Below are 14450 nucleotides of genomic sequence, written 5' to 3' on the forward strand. Positions count from 1 at the left end.
TGTTTGTAGTGTTTTTTCTTTGCTTTGCTTTTTTTCTCCTGCTTCTACAAATGTCACATTCTTTGGGCAATAACAAGCTGGCAGTAGTACACAACATCTTACAATCATGGCATCATAAGGTAATAGAGCTTCATAATTTGTTAGACGAAAAACAACATAATGATAAAGTCCATTCATTTTCAACAGAACGGAGCTAAAGTGTTTGGCCAGCGTATGTCATCATACCCATCTGCTGAAGTTGGCTGTGGTCACACACGCTGTGGTCACTGGCTGTCATCAACCATTGTCATTTAACTTTTTTGCCCATTTCTGTTACTGATGGGATTTTATTTTTAATGAACTGGCAAGTCTAAAATGGATGACAAGTTGATTAGAAACATTCAAACTTACTCACCTCCCTCAATAATAAGAATGGATTATAGCTGCAAGCAGAAATGAAGCTGCCGGGCGCCAGTGAGGTAATTTATAAAGGAAAAGGAGGTAATTTAAAAGTTTTAGCATATGTTCAGAATTCATTGTTACAGAGTTAAATTTAAAACAATTCATTTTCACATTAAGGGATGTTCAATAAAGGAATGCTTTAAAATTCAGATCAGCTCGTAGAGGTTCCACTGGGAAAATTGTTCTCACAATTTACTCTGTGTCATTTTGGATGAGACTGGATCAGCGTGCTGAATTGAATCCAGCAGCATTCCATTTATGTCTTGCTGTGCAACTTTCTCATGAATAATCATCCCCCTACCTTTTTTCTAATATTAAATTGACATAAAATTCAAAATTTTGCAAAAAATTATATATTTCAGGATAAATGGAATTCATTTACCAGCCTTTGATACTTATTAATTCTACCTGCTGTTCTTTGCAAAAGTAATTCACATAGATTTGATTTATAACGGCAGGAAGAGGAATAAAAGAATAAGTTCTTTGAATTTTAAAAAATATTGTATAAGCTATTTTAAAGTTGCATGTAAAGTGTGAAAGTTTTTGCTCAGGGGGACACACTTTTAGTAAAAAGAAGAAAAAAAGATATTTAGGACTGTAGTTGAGTATGCCAGTGCAAAACTTTGGTATAAAGCCAGTGGTTAAGAGTGCCAAACAAAAAATAACTTGATGTATTCTGAAGGGTTGTTCCACGGTTATAAAACACTTGATTGTGATGAACTGGTAGCACATCATAGTGTAATCTTGGATTCACAAATGTAGGCTAAGCTAAAGGCAAGGCAGACAACCACCTCTGGACATCAAACACTTTAGTTAAGACAAGTTACTTCTGCCAAGGAGGTTATATTTTTGGCAGCGTTTGGGTGTGTGCATGCATATCATCTTTCTGTCTGCAAAGATCTTATACAAAGAAGTTTTGAATAAATTCTGATGAAACTTTGTAGGGGTGTTGAATGGGGTCACATTAACAATCCATTAAAATTCATTTAAACTACAGCCACATAATTAAAACATTATTTAGAATTAAGAAAAAAGGCTGAGAGAGTGAGTTGCCTTGGCAGGGATTTGACTATCAAGATGTTTTTTCATATTTTATTCATGTACACTCTTTTTTGTTTAAATTAAAGAAACAAAAGGTCAATTAGCAAACTTTTTTTTGGGGGGGGGGATAGCTGTGGTCAGAGCTACTCTACTGATTACCCTTGTTTATGACTTTTATGCAAACGTAACCGAAGTATTGAAAAATATGTATTCTCCAAATGGTTGGCGAGTGCTTGCCGCCCCACTTCTATCCTGTTTTAAATACTAGGAGTAAATTTAACCTCCATAATTAAAATATGCATTTAAGTATCATATTAAACTTCTAATTTAACTGTTTGGTAAGTGCCCTGTTCAGTTGAATGCACTCTTCAAAGCCCGAGAGTTGAAAATACTGGAGCAGAAAGAATGTGCACCAAAAACAAGATGCATAAATCCAGATCTGAGCCTGGGAAAATCAAAAAACAAGCAGGTAGTTTGTGTTGACTGACAGTGTGCATCAAGAACAGACAAGGGCAACAGTAAGTAGCAACAGGAGGCATTAACCTGAGTGTTGCTAGTTACCATTTCTCCCTCTCTCCAGCTCTCTCTCTCACACACACACACACACACACACACACACACACACACACACACACACACACACACACACACACACACACACACACACACACACACACTGGCCTTCTTCAGAGCCAGCCTTGCAGAATTGCCTGTGTTTGTTTGGAAGTGTCCAACCTGTCAAACCCACATGCCATGCACTGCTGTCTGACACGCACAAATGAACACATCTCATCTGTGCTGGTGCGGCTTCTGCTTTCTAGATATTGCTTCAAAAGGAAAGTCAGCAGAGTGAAAAGGAGAAAAGAAAGAGGTAGGACGAAGCAGAGTCCAGAGATCTCAGGTTTTGTCCCTTACGTTAATCAGTCTTTTTGTACAACTGACCCTGTTGCTGCTTCTGCTGGAGCTTAAAAACTCTCTCGCCCTGTACAGCTGGATTCAGATAAAAGGCAATGCAGCGTGTGGAGACGGGCAATGACTACACTGTTGCTGTGGTTGCTGGTATACTTAAACTGAAGTGAAGTGCAGCTAGAGAAAACCAGACATTTTTTGAGAAGGCATTTTCTGTTAACCTAAATGCATCTGAATCTAAACTCTTACCAAAAACGCTATTTAAGAAAATAACTCTGCTGAAAGTGTCAGCTGTTGTGTAAAACTGGAAGAGGAGATCTTTTCAGCTTCTAAATAGGCAAACTGTCTATGTGTCATGTATACAGTAATGGGAGTATAAATAATTCAAAAATACAGCCTAAGGCCAAATCAACTTCTCTGCTCGCCCTCGCTCTAAAATTGATGTTCAGGAAGGAAGGAGGTGTAGTATTTTAGCCAGTTTGGCTTGGCCAGTAAAATGATTGTGTCACTTGTGCCGGAGCAGAGAAGTGGAGGGTTTAACATGATAAAGAGATGTTAGCAAGCGAACGAGAATGAAAGGGAAAAGAAGTTGGAGAGGCGGAATAGAGTGTTACAGAGAGAAAGAGGAAGAGAGACAGAAAAAGTGGGTGTGAAGGATTCTAGTTCCAAGAATAGCAGATGCTTCTACTCGATTTGAAGCTGTAGGTGTAGGAGTAGTTTAGGCATTCCTGTGGTTGTGTCACTGCTTTTCAGAGGTTAAACATCACTATCTCTTTGTACCCTGAGTGACGCACACCCTGACCCTGCAGAAAGACGAGAGGATGGTGTGCTGGGGGCAAAGACAGAGCAGAAGAGGGGCAGGAGTTGAGGCAGGTGGATAGGTGGAAAAGTGAAAAGAGACACTTACAATTCAAGGGGGAAAAATGAATTAAGAAGACAGACTATTAAGGAGACAGATACAAATATAGACATTTTAGAGTCCATAAAACCTAGTGACAACATACCTTGAAATGCTATCCATGTTGTTTGATGCTTGAGTTTCTTTTTGTAATGCAAATTCCTGCTATTCATTGGCCTAACATAAAAAAACAAGATATTATCTGCCAGTGTTTTTCTCTGGCTTAAATGCAGATGTACTGTGGGTGACGTGATGGTAAATTTGAGACTTTGAAGCTGGACTGCAGAGCCCTTGGTCACACTTATTCTCCCCTCTGTCAGTTTTTTGAAATGGAGCCATGGGACAGGCCAGCTCTGATGGCTAAGCAGCTAATGTCAACACTGGACCTCAGAGAGTCATTTTGGATAATGTGGCACTGAGTGCCTGAGTCTCTGCTCCATAAAAAACAGGTGGTCCCAGGGTCACCCCTCCCTTCTCTCCCCCTCACCTCCTGTGCTTAGCATATCTCATGCCTCTCTCCCTCCATTTCCCCTCTCTAGGTCTCCCTCCACCATTCCCTCAGCACACACGAGAAAGGTTATTTGAGCAATTGGTGGTGATTAGCTCTTGATTTGGCTGACTATTTGTGAGATCAGGCCAGTCCACGGATGCGAAACCCACTGCAACTGAGGGCACAGCTGTTCGGCCAGGACTGAAATTGAGTGAGGAGAACCGAAATGAGAAATAGGGGAAGAAAAGGGGACAAGAAACAAGGAAAAACAGTTTTCAAGGGTTTGGCTGGCAGGTAAAATACCTCCAGTTTTCTACTTGTTATTCCAGGTGTAGAACCTCATGAAGAAATTCCTTTCTTTCAGCTACCTCCTTCCTCTATTTCTAATCATCGCCCGGGGTGGAGAGCACAAACAAGAAAAATGTGGATGCTGGTTAAACGGGTTTACCCCAAAGTGATTTGGGGGGGTATGCGCTTGCTTTGTTGGTTGGGTTGGTTGGTATTGGGCTTATGGTTGGCCTACTGCCTCAACATTGGTGGCTAGGCCAAAGAATTTTTCTCACAATAACAGCTATTCCTTCTCTGAGTTTTGTCATCCATCTATCCATCCACTCTGCTAGCCAGGCAAAAAAAGGAAGGCCTCTCACTATCAGAGTGTTCAGCCAACAAATCCCCACTCCGCTCCTTTGGCCTCTTCCCTACACCCATATATTAGGCTGACGGCTGTGGAGGACCCAACACCGAGCCAGCTGAATAAAACAGATTAGGCACCCACCCGAATCTAACAGCATGTAACTCCAACCGTTGTGCGAACTTTGGTATTCTTACTCCCAGGTACAAAAAAGGTTGAACGAGGTAGCTGAACGAAAAGAAATGTTGGCTTTAGCATCTGCAGTAACTGCATCCTCAGTTGTTTTTAACTGTATACTTGTGTCTCTGCAATTTCAGTCTTGGTTTTTAGAGCACAAGAACAAGGAAATCATATCATATCTGTAACCGTCTCTAATCATCTGCATAAACACACTGGTGAGTACAGTCACCATTTGAATGCCAGTATCACCAAACAGAACTACAAATGGCACCAACAACGATCCAATGCTGTCACTATATAGAGAAAGCATGTCGCTGCTGCTGAATGCACAAACCCTCATTTTGCACACTATAGGTTTTTACTGCATAGATAACAGTCATTCTGCAATATTGTAATTCACAGTGTTGTCTTCAAAGATAGAGTTATGTCTTTAAATCAGCAATCAGTAAATTAAACACTTTGGAAATATGAATATTATATGACTCTATATATTTGTGCAAATCACAAAATTAAATCCCTCTGTGTTTTGCATTTTAAATGAGAACATAATTTTGGGAGAGAGAACTTGATGAAGGTTACTGGCTCTCAAAGACAGGATCTTGGTAATAAAATATTAGAGTTCACAAGAATGGGGTAAAAAACCACAAGGCATTTATTTTTCTGGCATCTCTCAGGCGCATTCAGCAGCCTCCAATCAGCAGCTACGATATGGCTCGGTGTCAAGAATGCATCACTTTGGTGGCAGCGTGTTTGCTTCTGAGCTAGATGTGAACCAGGGTGGGAAGAGCTGCTTTGTGTGCGATGCTACAAACGCCGACCTAAAAATCATCTTTGACCCGTCTCACTTCCAGCACTCACGAGGGTCGATACAGGATGCCGTGTACACACATAAGAGCACGACAGTTAGGCCGGCTAACATTACTGAAAGTCACCCACAGTTTACTCTCCTAAACGTACAGTGCCAAATTTAGCGAGCATTTATGTTTAACACAGAGGCTCCCCGGGAGAGCTGATGGGGCCGACGGCCAGGAAAGGAGGTGTTTTGTGCTGAAGGGGGACTGGACATGTGGGGGGGAATAAAACCTGAGGGGAACCCAGGGTGCCGCAGACTGCAGAAGAGTCGCATGACCTTTTCTACAATGCTGCCACCCGCCTGCCACTGAAACATAGTCTGGCTAATTAAAGTTTCAGTGGCATTGAATTTTCACTGGCACAGCACACCCCGGGCAACCTTGGGGGCTTCTAGGCAGGCGATACACAAAGTGGGAAAGACGGTAGATGTAAGAAAAGAGGCAGAAGGTAGCAGAGTAAATGCATTTAAAGAAAGGACAGACACTAGAGGACAGCACGGCAGATCCGAGCTGTAACAAAAAGTCAGTGGATTTTCATAACACAGTGGAGAAAAGCTATATATTAGAATGCAAATCTACATTCACAAACATGCACGCTCCCTGGGTATTTTACATAAGCTCCGACATGGTTTGCCCTTCCAAACAGTTATGCTCAAAATATTCAAGATCACATGGAATTAGAAATGAAATTGAAGCTCTCCAACTCTGTACAACTGGGTGAATGCAAGAGCTAAAGCAGGAGATATCCAATGTCAAAATGCTGAGTGCTTTTCCAAATCTTATCGGGCCGCCTCTCAGCCTAATGGAATCTCGATGGGTCAGTTTCAAGAATAAATGCATGACTTATGACATGGCTGCTGGGAAGATTACCAAACACACTGGACAGCATGTTCCTTTCTCCAAAGGATCATTGAATAATTGGCCAAGTTTGACCAGGACATTTCTGAAAATATGTCCAAGAAAAGGTTATGCAACCAGACAGACTCGCTCATGGCCTGTATTTCACAATCTGCCGGCCTTGTCTCCATTAATGATCTTGACCCCCTTTTCACCATTTCAGAAGTGAAAAGGGTTTAATGAAGCTGAACAAAGCTGCTTGTGTGTGTCTATGTGTGTGTCTGTGACTGTGTGAGACAGAGAAAAAGAAAGCCTGTGTGGCTGTGTGTTACAGCTTGATGAGGTCTTGGTCTGTGATTCCTTGGGGAGGTGGTCCAATCTAGGCTTTATTAGGCCTTATTGAGCTGTGTGCAAGCAGGTGTGTGTGTCTGTGTTTCCTCTATCAAGAACATTTGGCAGAGCTTTATGAGTACCTTTGTGTGTGTGCGTGCGTGCGTGTGTGTATGTGTGTGTGACACCAAAAGACACCGAGTTGGTTGCAGTTTAATGGGGTGTGCATGGACCCGATTTCAAGCCTGTAATTTTCTTCTTAGAGGTGATTTTTTTTTGGTTTGATTGCATCATTTGTGTACACAGGCACAGCTATGCTTCTCAACCAGCTATGCTTGGGTCTAAGCATGTGTCATCCTGTGAAAAAAGACACCGTTTGCTGTATGTAGAATACAGATCGGATTTATTGCTACATGACAAATAATCGAGTTGTGGCCTGCATTCTACCTTGAATATCTCACAATATTTTTTTCAAATACAGAGAAACATAGATACGGAATCTTTATTAGGTCCTTGAAAGCACAGACGCCATGCATATTTTTTTCATTAAAAAGAGGAAACAGACATTTTTTTAATCTAGTTAAACAGGTGAGTGATTATCCAGCAAACACAGTAAAAATTACCTGTATTCTAGGCGGGTTAACTATAACTGGTAGCTAGCCATTAGTACAATGTTCTAATGGTGTATGTCTGGGATTTGCAGCTAGTATAAATTCTCTTCAGGATACCTATACGTGTTTATGTTGTATTATATCTTTTTAAAAGATGACAGTTTCAACTGGGATATTGACAAAACTAAACGCACGCTGTGATTCACTAGCTTGTAGAATCATCTTTAGCAGTAATATCTTGAAGAAATCGTTTTCTGTTTAACATCATCAGATTCCCACGGTTGCTCATGTACAGCTCTCTTAAGGTCCAACCGCAGCATTTCAATCAGGTTGAGGTCTGGACTTGGACCTCAAGGTCGGAGCCATTTTTAGCATTTTATTTTAGATTTGCTGCAGTGTTTGGGATCATTGTTCTGATGAATGATTAAATTTGGGACGAGATTTAGCTGCCAGACAAATGGCCTCGTATTTGAATCAAGAATATTTTGGTGTACAGAGGAGTTCATGGTCAACTCATGGTGCCCAGGTCCTGTAGTTACAGAACAACACCAAAGCATTATTTCTCAATCACCGTTCTTGACAGTTGGTGTGATGTTTTGATGCACCTAAATGCTCCAGACCAGCAAACTGCCAAAACTACTGCTCTTACAGAGGTGGCCGCTGCTGCTAAGCCTCTTAATTCCTATGGACACAGTAAATGTGTGCTTAGTTTTATTTGCAGGACTCCAACAAAATAAAAAAGACAAAAATCACCAGTTTGTACTGGGGTATGTTTTGTCTTTGTTTTGTTTTCATAAATGGCGCATATGGTAAAAAATCGAAGGATACATATGTGTATCTATAACGTACACCTGTTCTGATAAATGCTTGACAAGCACAGCGTGGCCAAGAGCGGCACACAATTATGTAAATGAAAGAAATATTTATACTATTGGCAAGAATTACAGTATAACCATTGTATTTAATGACGATCGTTCCCAGTACTCACGGTTGGCAGAGTTTGATGAGATCCTGGTCGGTGGTCCCAGGTGGCAGGCCTCGAATGTACAGGTTGGTCTTACTCAGCTGCTCCGCCCCTCCCTGGCTGCAGCTGTTGGTGCTGGGGCTGGGAGGAGCCATGGGATGAGGGGGTGGAGCATAGGGCTGCTGGAAAGAGAAGGTAAAGAGAAAGCAAGTCAATACAAGGTTTCATTTTAAGACAGCAGGCAGAGTCAAAGCATTTAAAGATTCTCAGAGCATGATTATGAACAAGAATATGGCAGCAAACGCGTATTTGCTTAAAGGAATGGGGAAGTGATGGCAGCCTTAGTGGGGAATGTCTCTGTCAAAGCTTCTCTGGTTCTCATTTTAGCAGCTGGTATGGATTCGTATTCATGTTACTGTGTGTGAGTCCCTCTCTTTGAAACTTCTGGCCTCCCCAAAATTTATAAAGAAACTAAGAGAGTGACCTCCTGCATGTCATTATTAAAGAGAGATGGCAAAATGCATTTCAAGGTGTTCAGCTGTTGCCAGTAAAAACCAATGAATATAAACAACCACACAGCAAAGTTTCTCTTTTTTCAGCAGGGGATTGTTTTTTTTTTAAAATGCGTGTGTGATCATTGGTTTTGACACATCATCCAGCCGTAATCCTACTGTTCTGATGTTTACAGCAGCTTTAAAAGACAATGAGAAGTGAGGTGTGAAAACATTTCTTAGACAGGAGCAGAAAATGTGAGAGAGAGAGTTCAAAATGTTTCATTTGAAGAAACAGCAGGCACTGCCAGCACAATGTCCCCGCAATCGCGAGACGAGACATTTTGGGGCAGCTGTGAAGCGGCGAGGAGAAGCGAGCAGGGTCACTACGAGATGAAAACCCAGGAGAACGCAAGTTTCAAGAAAGCAACCTTAGCCTCAAATAATAATACTGCGAGGAAAACATCTTCACGTAGAGAAATAAAAAGGTCTACACAATGACAGGAAAAGTGCTTCGCTTCTTTCAAACTTTTGTCACCTTCCTGCTTAATAAAGCAATAGATTATATCTGGTTTTGTAACTTTCTGGGCTTTTTGCGCATATGCAACTGGAGTCGAGGGGACAAACATTTCTTCATTTTGCATCTTAAATAAACATTTCACCAAGGTGACTCTCTGATATTAGAGTTCACGAGGCTCCTAGCAGCTTATGAACAGTTTTAAATGATGGCAACTTCCTGCTTTCTACTAATACCCTCAAAACCAATTTCATTACACTGCGAAACAATTTACACCTCAGAGGGTGTGAGATCCTGATGCAATAATCCAGTACAGCCTATTTTATAAGCATCTCAATATGAATGAAATTTTCAGTTTAATCTCCATCTCACAAAATGTATTCAAAATGTATTAGAATTATGATGCCCCAACCCCTCCATTTGTTTTTTTCTCCTTGCCTTTCCCATCTCCTGCTTTCCTTATGTGCTTGTTGTGCTGTTAGCATAGATTTATGGTATAGGAGTCAGGGCCCCCCGCTCACAGCCCATTTATATCTCTATTGCAGGGACACTGCACATAGTGACAGAGAGAGAGCCGGGGCCCTGCGGGCATGAACAGAGACACAGAGACAAAAAGCGAGGGAGAAACACTAAAAGAGAGCGAGGAAGGAAGTGAGACGGAAGAAGAGCGAAAGAAACCACACTGCAATAAAGTGAGTGAGTGATGAATGAAAGGGAGGAGAGAAAAATGGTCAGGGAAAGAGGGGGACATGACTAAATACCACCACCAGCTCCAGTTAACCACGTTAACCCTTACCTTCCCTAGAGAGAAGCTCAAGCCCTCATACCATGCTGTAAAACCCCCCCACATATCCATGCACATACACCTACACGCACACAGACACACACACACGCCATTAGCCCTCCAATCTGCCCCACACGTTAGCAGCGACTGGCGGAGCATGGCTGATTTGATGTGCTATTTTAAGCGTGTGTGCCATGCCAGCGTGTCGCCTCCCACTCCTCAGACAAAGAGCCGGGGTCCCTGGAGCGTGAAGAGGGAGCCACGTCCATCAATAGACGGCCAATTACCACGCTGAGCTTAGTGGAACTGATGGGCAGCCACTCACTGTGCTGGACTCACCCACACTGTACACATGTCGGCCGTTGTGCATACGCTCACACTCACAGACACACCTATGCGCCACATGATAACACAGAAACAACCTTTTTCAGAACAGTCATCCACAGCGCGTTAATATTAAAGCTTTAATATTAAAGCTTGAATATTAAAGTGAAAACAACTACTGTTTTAGGTCTACGAATGATGACCATCAGAATGACTTTGTACATTTAGGGAGTCGACGTCCAAGTTGAAAGAAGTTTGAAATTTAAATCCAACTTTCAAGCACACAGGTCCGATCACCACAGACACAAATTTCCCTAAACTTCCCCCATCCCGCCCCCCACCTTGCCCATCTGGTAGCCTTGGTTGCATGGGCTTGAATGAAAAAAGCCAAACTAGTCTCCAGTCATTCAAGTTTCCACGCTGTGGCAGTATAGAAGAATCTTAATCTCTCGAGTGCCCTGTGGGACTTGTTTTTTCTCACTCAAATGCACAGCTGCAGTCCAAGCCTTGACTTTGAGGCTTTCACCTTAGGTCCCCCCCGTCCACTCGTTAGATTTTTCTCTTAGTCCGCTGCAGTTTAAAATACACACATGGTAATTACCACACTGTGTGACTCCAACAAATTCGCAGCACAAACGAGAGACACTAGACAGAACCTCTTTCAGCGTTCAGTTTTAATTAATAGCCCCTCTCTCGCTTTCTCAGGCTTTCTCTCCCCCCACTTCTTTGTTAGCCCCCATGGTGACACACACAGCCCTGACTGTCCTTCTCGGGCTCCAGGCTTGGCTTCCATGCTTACTCTTTGGAATTCATGTGTCCCGCCCTATCGATTTGCTTTCATTTTTCTTTTTAAGGTCAGAAGCTGAAATCTTACACAGTGAGGCATGGAGGGTCAAAACCAGTCTAATACTTACAGGGATGGGTTAAAAGGCAGCATGCAAAGGTATCCACTAGGAATCCCCTGGGATGAAGAACGCAGTCTGTGCTAAAGGCCTCAAAGGAATGGTTGACTATGCGGTTGGGGGTGGGTCAGGGTGAATTTAATGGCACATTTTTAAAAATACTACTTTTATTTTATATCTGGAAGAATGTGGTACAAGTTTAGATATTTTGGGTAAAAACGAAATGGAAAAAGCTCCGCGAGAGCTCCTCAAATCTAATCATTACTCAAGTAACTCCATCATTCTTCTATGAAGACGATCCTAATATCAGCTTGCTGTGCTGTGTAGGAGCCATATATGTAATTTAAGTAAGATTTCTGTTTAATCTTGGGGCAGTATGTGAACTTTTAAATGCAATGGATCCAAGACAATCCTGGACACAACTGGTTTTCTCTGCAGCACAGACACCCACACACACACAGAGCACCAAATGTTTCAAACTCTTTGTTTTATATCCATTTCCCTCTTTGCTTCTGCTGGTCGCTGCACTAGAGGTTAATATCCAGGCTTGTTTTTCTTGCCGGACAGTTTCATGACTCCTGTTTACCCTTGGTCTGTCAGCCTGCCAGATCAGGCTTCTCAAATATATTAAATACTAGCCTCATGTGTCAGAATGATGAGGACTGAGTATAGCACTTGGCAAAGAGTAATTTACCAAAAAGGGGAGGGAACAGAAGACTCACGGGAATAAAAAAAAGGATGGGAAAAATAAAAGGATGGGAAAAATAAAAAATAAAGCAAGGTAGAAAGAATTAGAGTGAAATAGAAGGGTGTGAGAAAACCGCTGGTTATGACACTTCAAAAACCTCCAGGTGGTAAATGAGAAAAACCTCCGTTCTGCCTCCTCCCTACCCAGGTGTGACATGCCGCTACAGAGGCTTACTTGGGATTTCAATTTGCTGCACTGTATTTTAGACAGGCAAAATGGTTTACACAGGCCCAATTTACCGAGCCAGTCGTGAAGGGGGGCTCACAGCCTCTGTGACACGCCAGGGAATGTTTATGAGTGTATTAAGTGAGGATGATAAATCTAGCCTACGTTACATAGGCTGAAGGCGCATGGCGTTGTGATGTATATTTACACACCCACACAAGGACAATGCATTTTTTCCCCTAAACCACAGCTATATGCTTTTTTTTAAAACCACTGCTAGACTTATAAAAGGCTTAAACCTGCTTTGGTCACTGCGTCACATGCATGTTTGTGTAGTGTTTAACAAACACCGTGAGAGACGGTGAAAACCAGTGAGCTTACACAATGCTTAAATTCTGACTTCTTAAAATATTTTATAAAACTTTACCACTTTGTGAATTTACCAACCCATAAGGGAACACTTAATCTTTCACTTAATTTCTAAAATAAAAAAATGAAGATAAATGGTTTTCAGTGGAGGGAATTAAGACAATAACTTTATAAAGTACAAGGTTAAATTAAACATGCACTTCAGATTTAAAGAATAAGGATTAAAACAGAACATTTACTTTTTTTTTAATTGTGATGTAAAGTCTATGACAAGCTACCTTTTTAGATAGCACCTGGATTGCTGGCTGTCCCGATTTTAGAGGTGATTACGTGTTCAGATAAAGTGGCTTCTTACTTCTATCAAAAAAGTGTGAAAACCTTCTTTGTGACTACACATAGAGAACAGAGCAGAGGGCAGCCACAGCTGTAATTGGAATAAAAGCAGGCTTATGCCATCCCTGTCTTTCTCCCTTCCTCCCTGCACTCCGCAGGGCAGGGCTGTGACTGGAGGAGAGGAGGCTGCACACTAGCGTGGTAATTGGCCTTGATTTATAGGAGGCCAGAGCAGCCAGCGAGAGCTAGCTCAACACTGGCACTAGGCCAGACAAGGCCACGCTGTCAAAATCAGTAAACCAGCCTAACCCGGCCCAAAGCCCCCCATGGCCAAGACACCACTACTGGGAATCAGTCATCACCATCCAAAGGGTGCGCACATGCGTATGTTCTTGTGTTATTGTCTATTTGATATTCTTTGGGTTTCTGTATTTGCTTGTGTTCAAAAAGTCACTCGAGTAACACACACACACACACACACACACACACACAGAGAAACTGAAAAGAGAGAGAGAGAAAAAAAGCTGCCACAAAAAATGACAAGCAGTCTCCTTAAATTGAAGAAAAAAGCCTCTCGGCTCATTTTTCATTAATTCATGCTGGCAAAGTCTCTGCAAAGACTCTTAAAGACAAGCATAGTCCCAGAGGCATCCCTTCCAAACTGCCAGAACTAACAGCTAGCTCGGCGGTCGGCTGCATTCACAGCAGCCTCTAAGCACGGGAGGAACACAAATCCCCCATCCATCCTGGATAGCTGCTTCCAAACCTTTAGCCCTTAAACATGTGTTTTGAGAACTGCAGCTGCATCTCAATGCTGAAAGAAGAGGAGGTGGGGTTGGGGGGCACGCACGACACACACTGTAAGATTGACGGGAAAAAAGCTATTGCCTGTCCTCTCGTTTCTGTGCTTCGCGCTCTCTCTCTTTGTCTGTGCCTGTCTAGGTAAACCCATAGCCAGAGGAGTGAATAGCAAATCATTCCCGAATCACCTGGGAATGCAATGCTGCTGATTCTATAGCAAAATCTATCCTATAAGGGAAGACTGAGAGCGCTCTGTATGCAGGGGCATGGAGAGAGCAAGTGGGGAAAGAGAGCTGATGAGAGTAAGAAGAAGTGGAGGAGAGATATAGTTACAGGTACAAATGAGTTGGAGCCAAAGGCTGAGAGAAGTGTAAAGCCAGAGGGCAAGGAAAAAGGGGAAGGAAGTATATGTAAAGAACAAATTAGAAAAAGATAGATTAAAGTAGAGGGGTAATTCTGAATGTCTGATTCTCTCTAGGCGCTACTAAACTGTGTGCCTCATTCTCAGGAAGAAAAAAAAAGAAGAGGGAGTGAGAGAAAAGACTTGGATGCTGGTAAGCCGACACTGCTGTGGACAAGGATGCAGTGGGCTAATTTTAAATATGCTGATAGGCCCATCTACAGCATCCTTCAAGCAGAAGATGGGCCTTGTTCTCTCTTCCCGTTTCTATCCTTTTATCTCTCTCACCTTCTTTTTCCTTCCCTGCTCTCCTTTTGTTTCTTTGACTCTGTTTTCTCGCTCTGACTTTGGGCCAGATAAGCGAGCGGCGTTGCGTTGTGTCAGGAAGCATGTATCTAGATACACAGCCCCGGGGTTAAAATACAGGCCCGTA

General features: G+C 42.3%; 1 protein-coding gene across 3 annotated transcripts in view; it reads right to left on the minus strand.

Moving 5' to 3' along the window:
- The window catches only part of LOC146643618 (RNA-binding motif, single-stranded-interacting protein 3), a 313547-nt gene that overhangs the window by 157379 nt on the left and 141718 nt on the right, over window positions 1-14450 (minus strand). For all 3 annotated transcript variants that reach the window (XM_085395367.1, XM_085395368.1, XM_085395370.1), the window contains one exon: window positions 8208-8365. In XM_085395367.1, coding sequence (XP_085251493.1) covers window positions 8208-8365 — 158 coding nt within the window. The remainder of the gene's footprint in view (window positions 1-8207; window positions 8366-14450) is intronic.

Source organism: Rhamphochromis longiceps, linkage group LG22 (genome assembly GCF_057381845.1).
Source record: "Rhamphochromis longiceps isolate RC_006_pf linkage group LG22, R_longiceps_female_GT1.1, whole genome shotgun sequence".
NCBI classification, from domain to species: Eukaryota; Metazoa; Chordata; class Actinopteri; order Cichliformes; family Cichlidae; genus Rhamphochromis; species Rhamphochromis longiceps.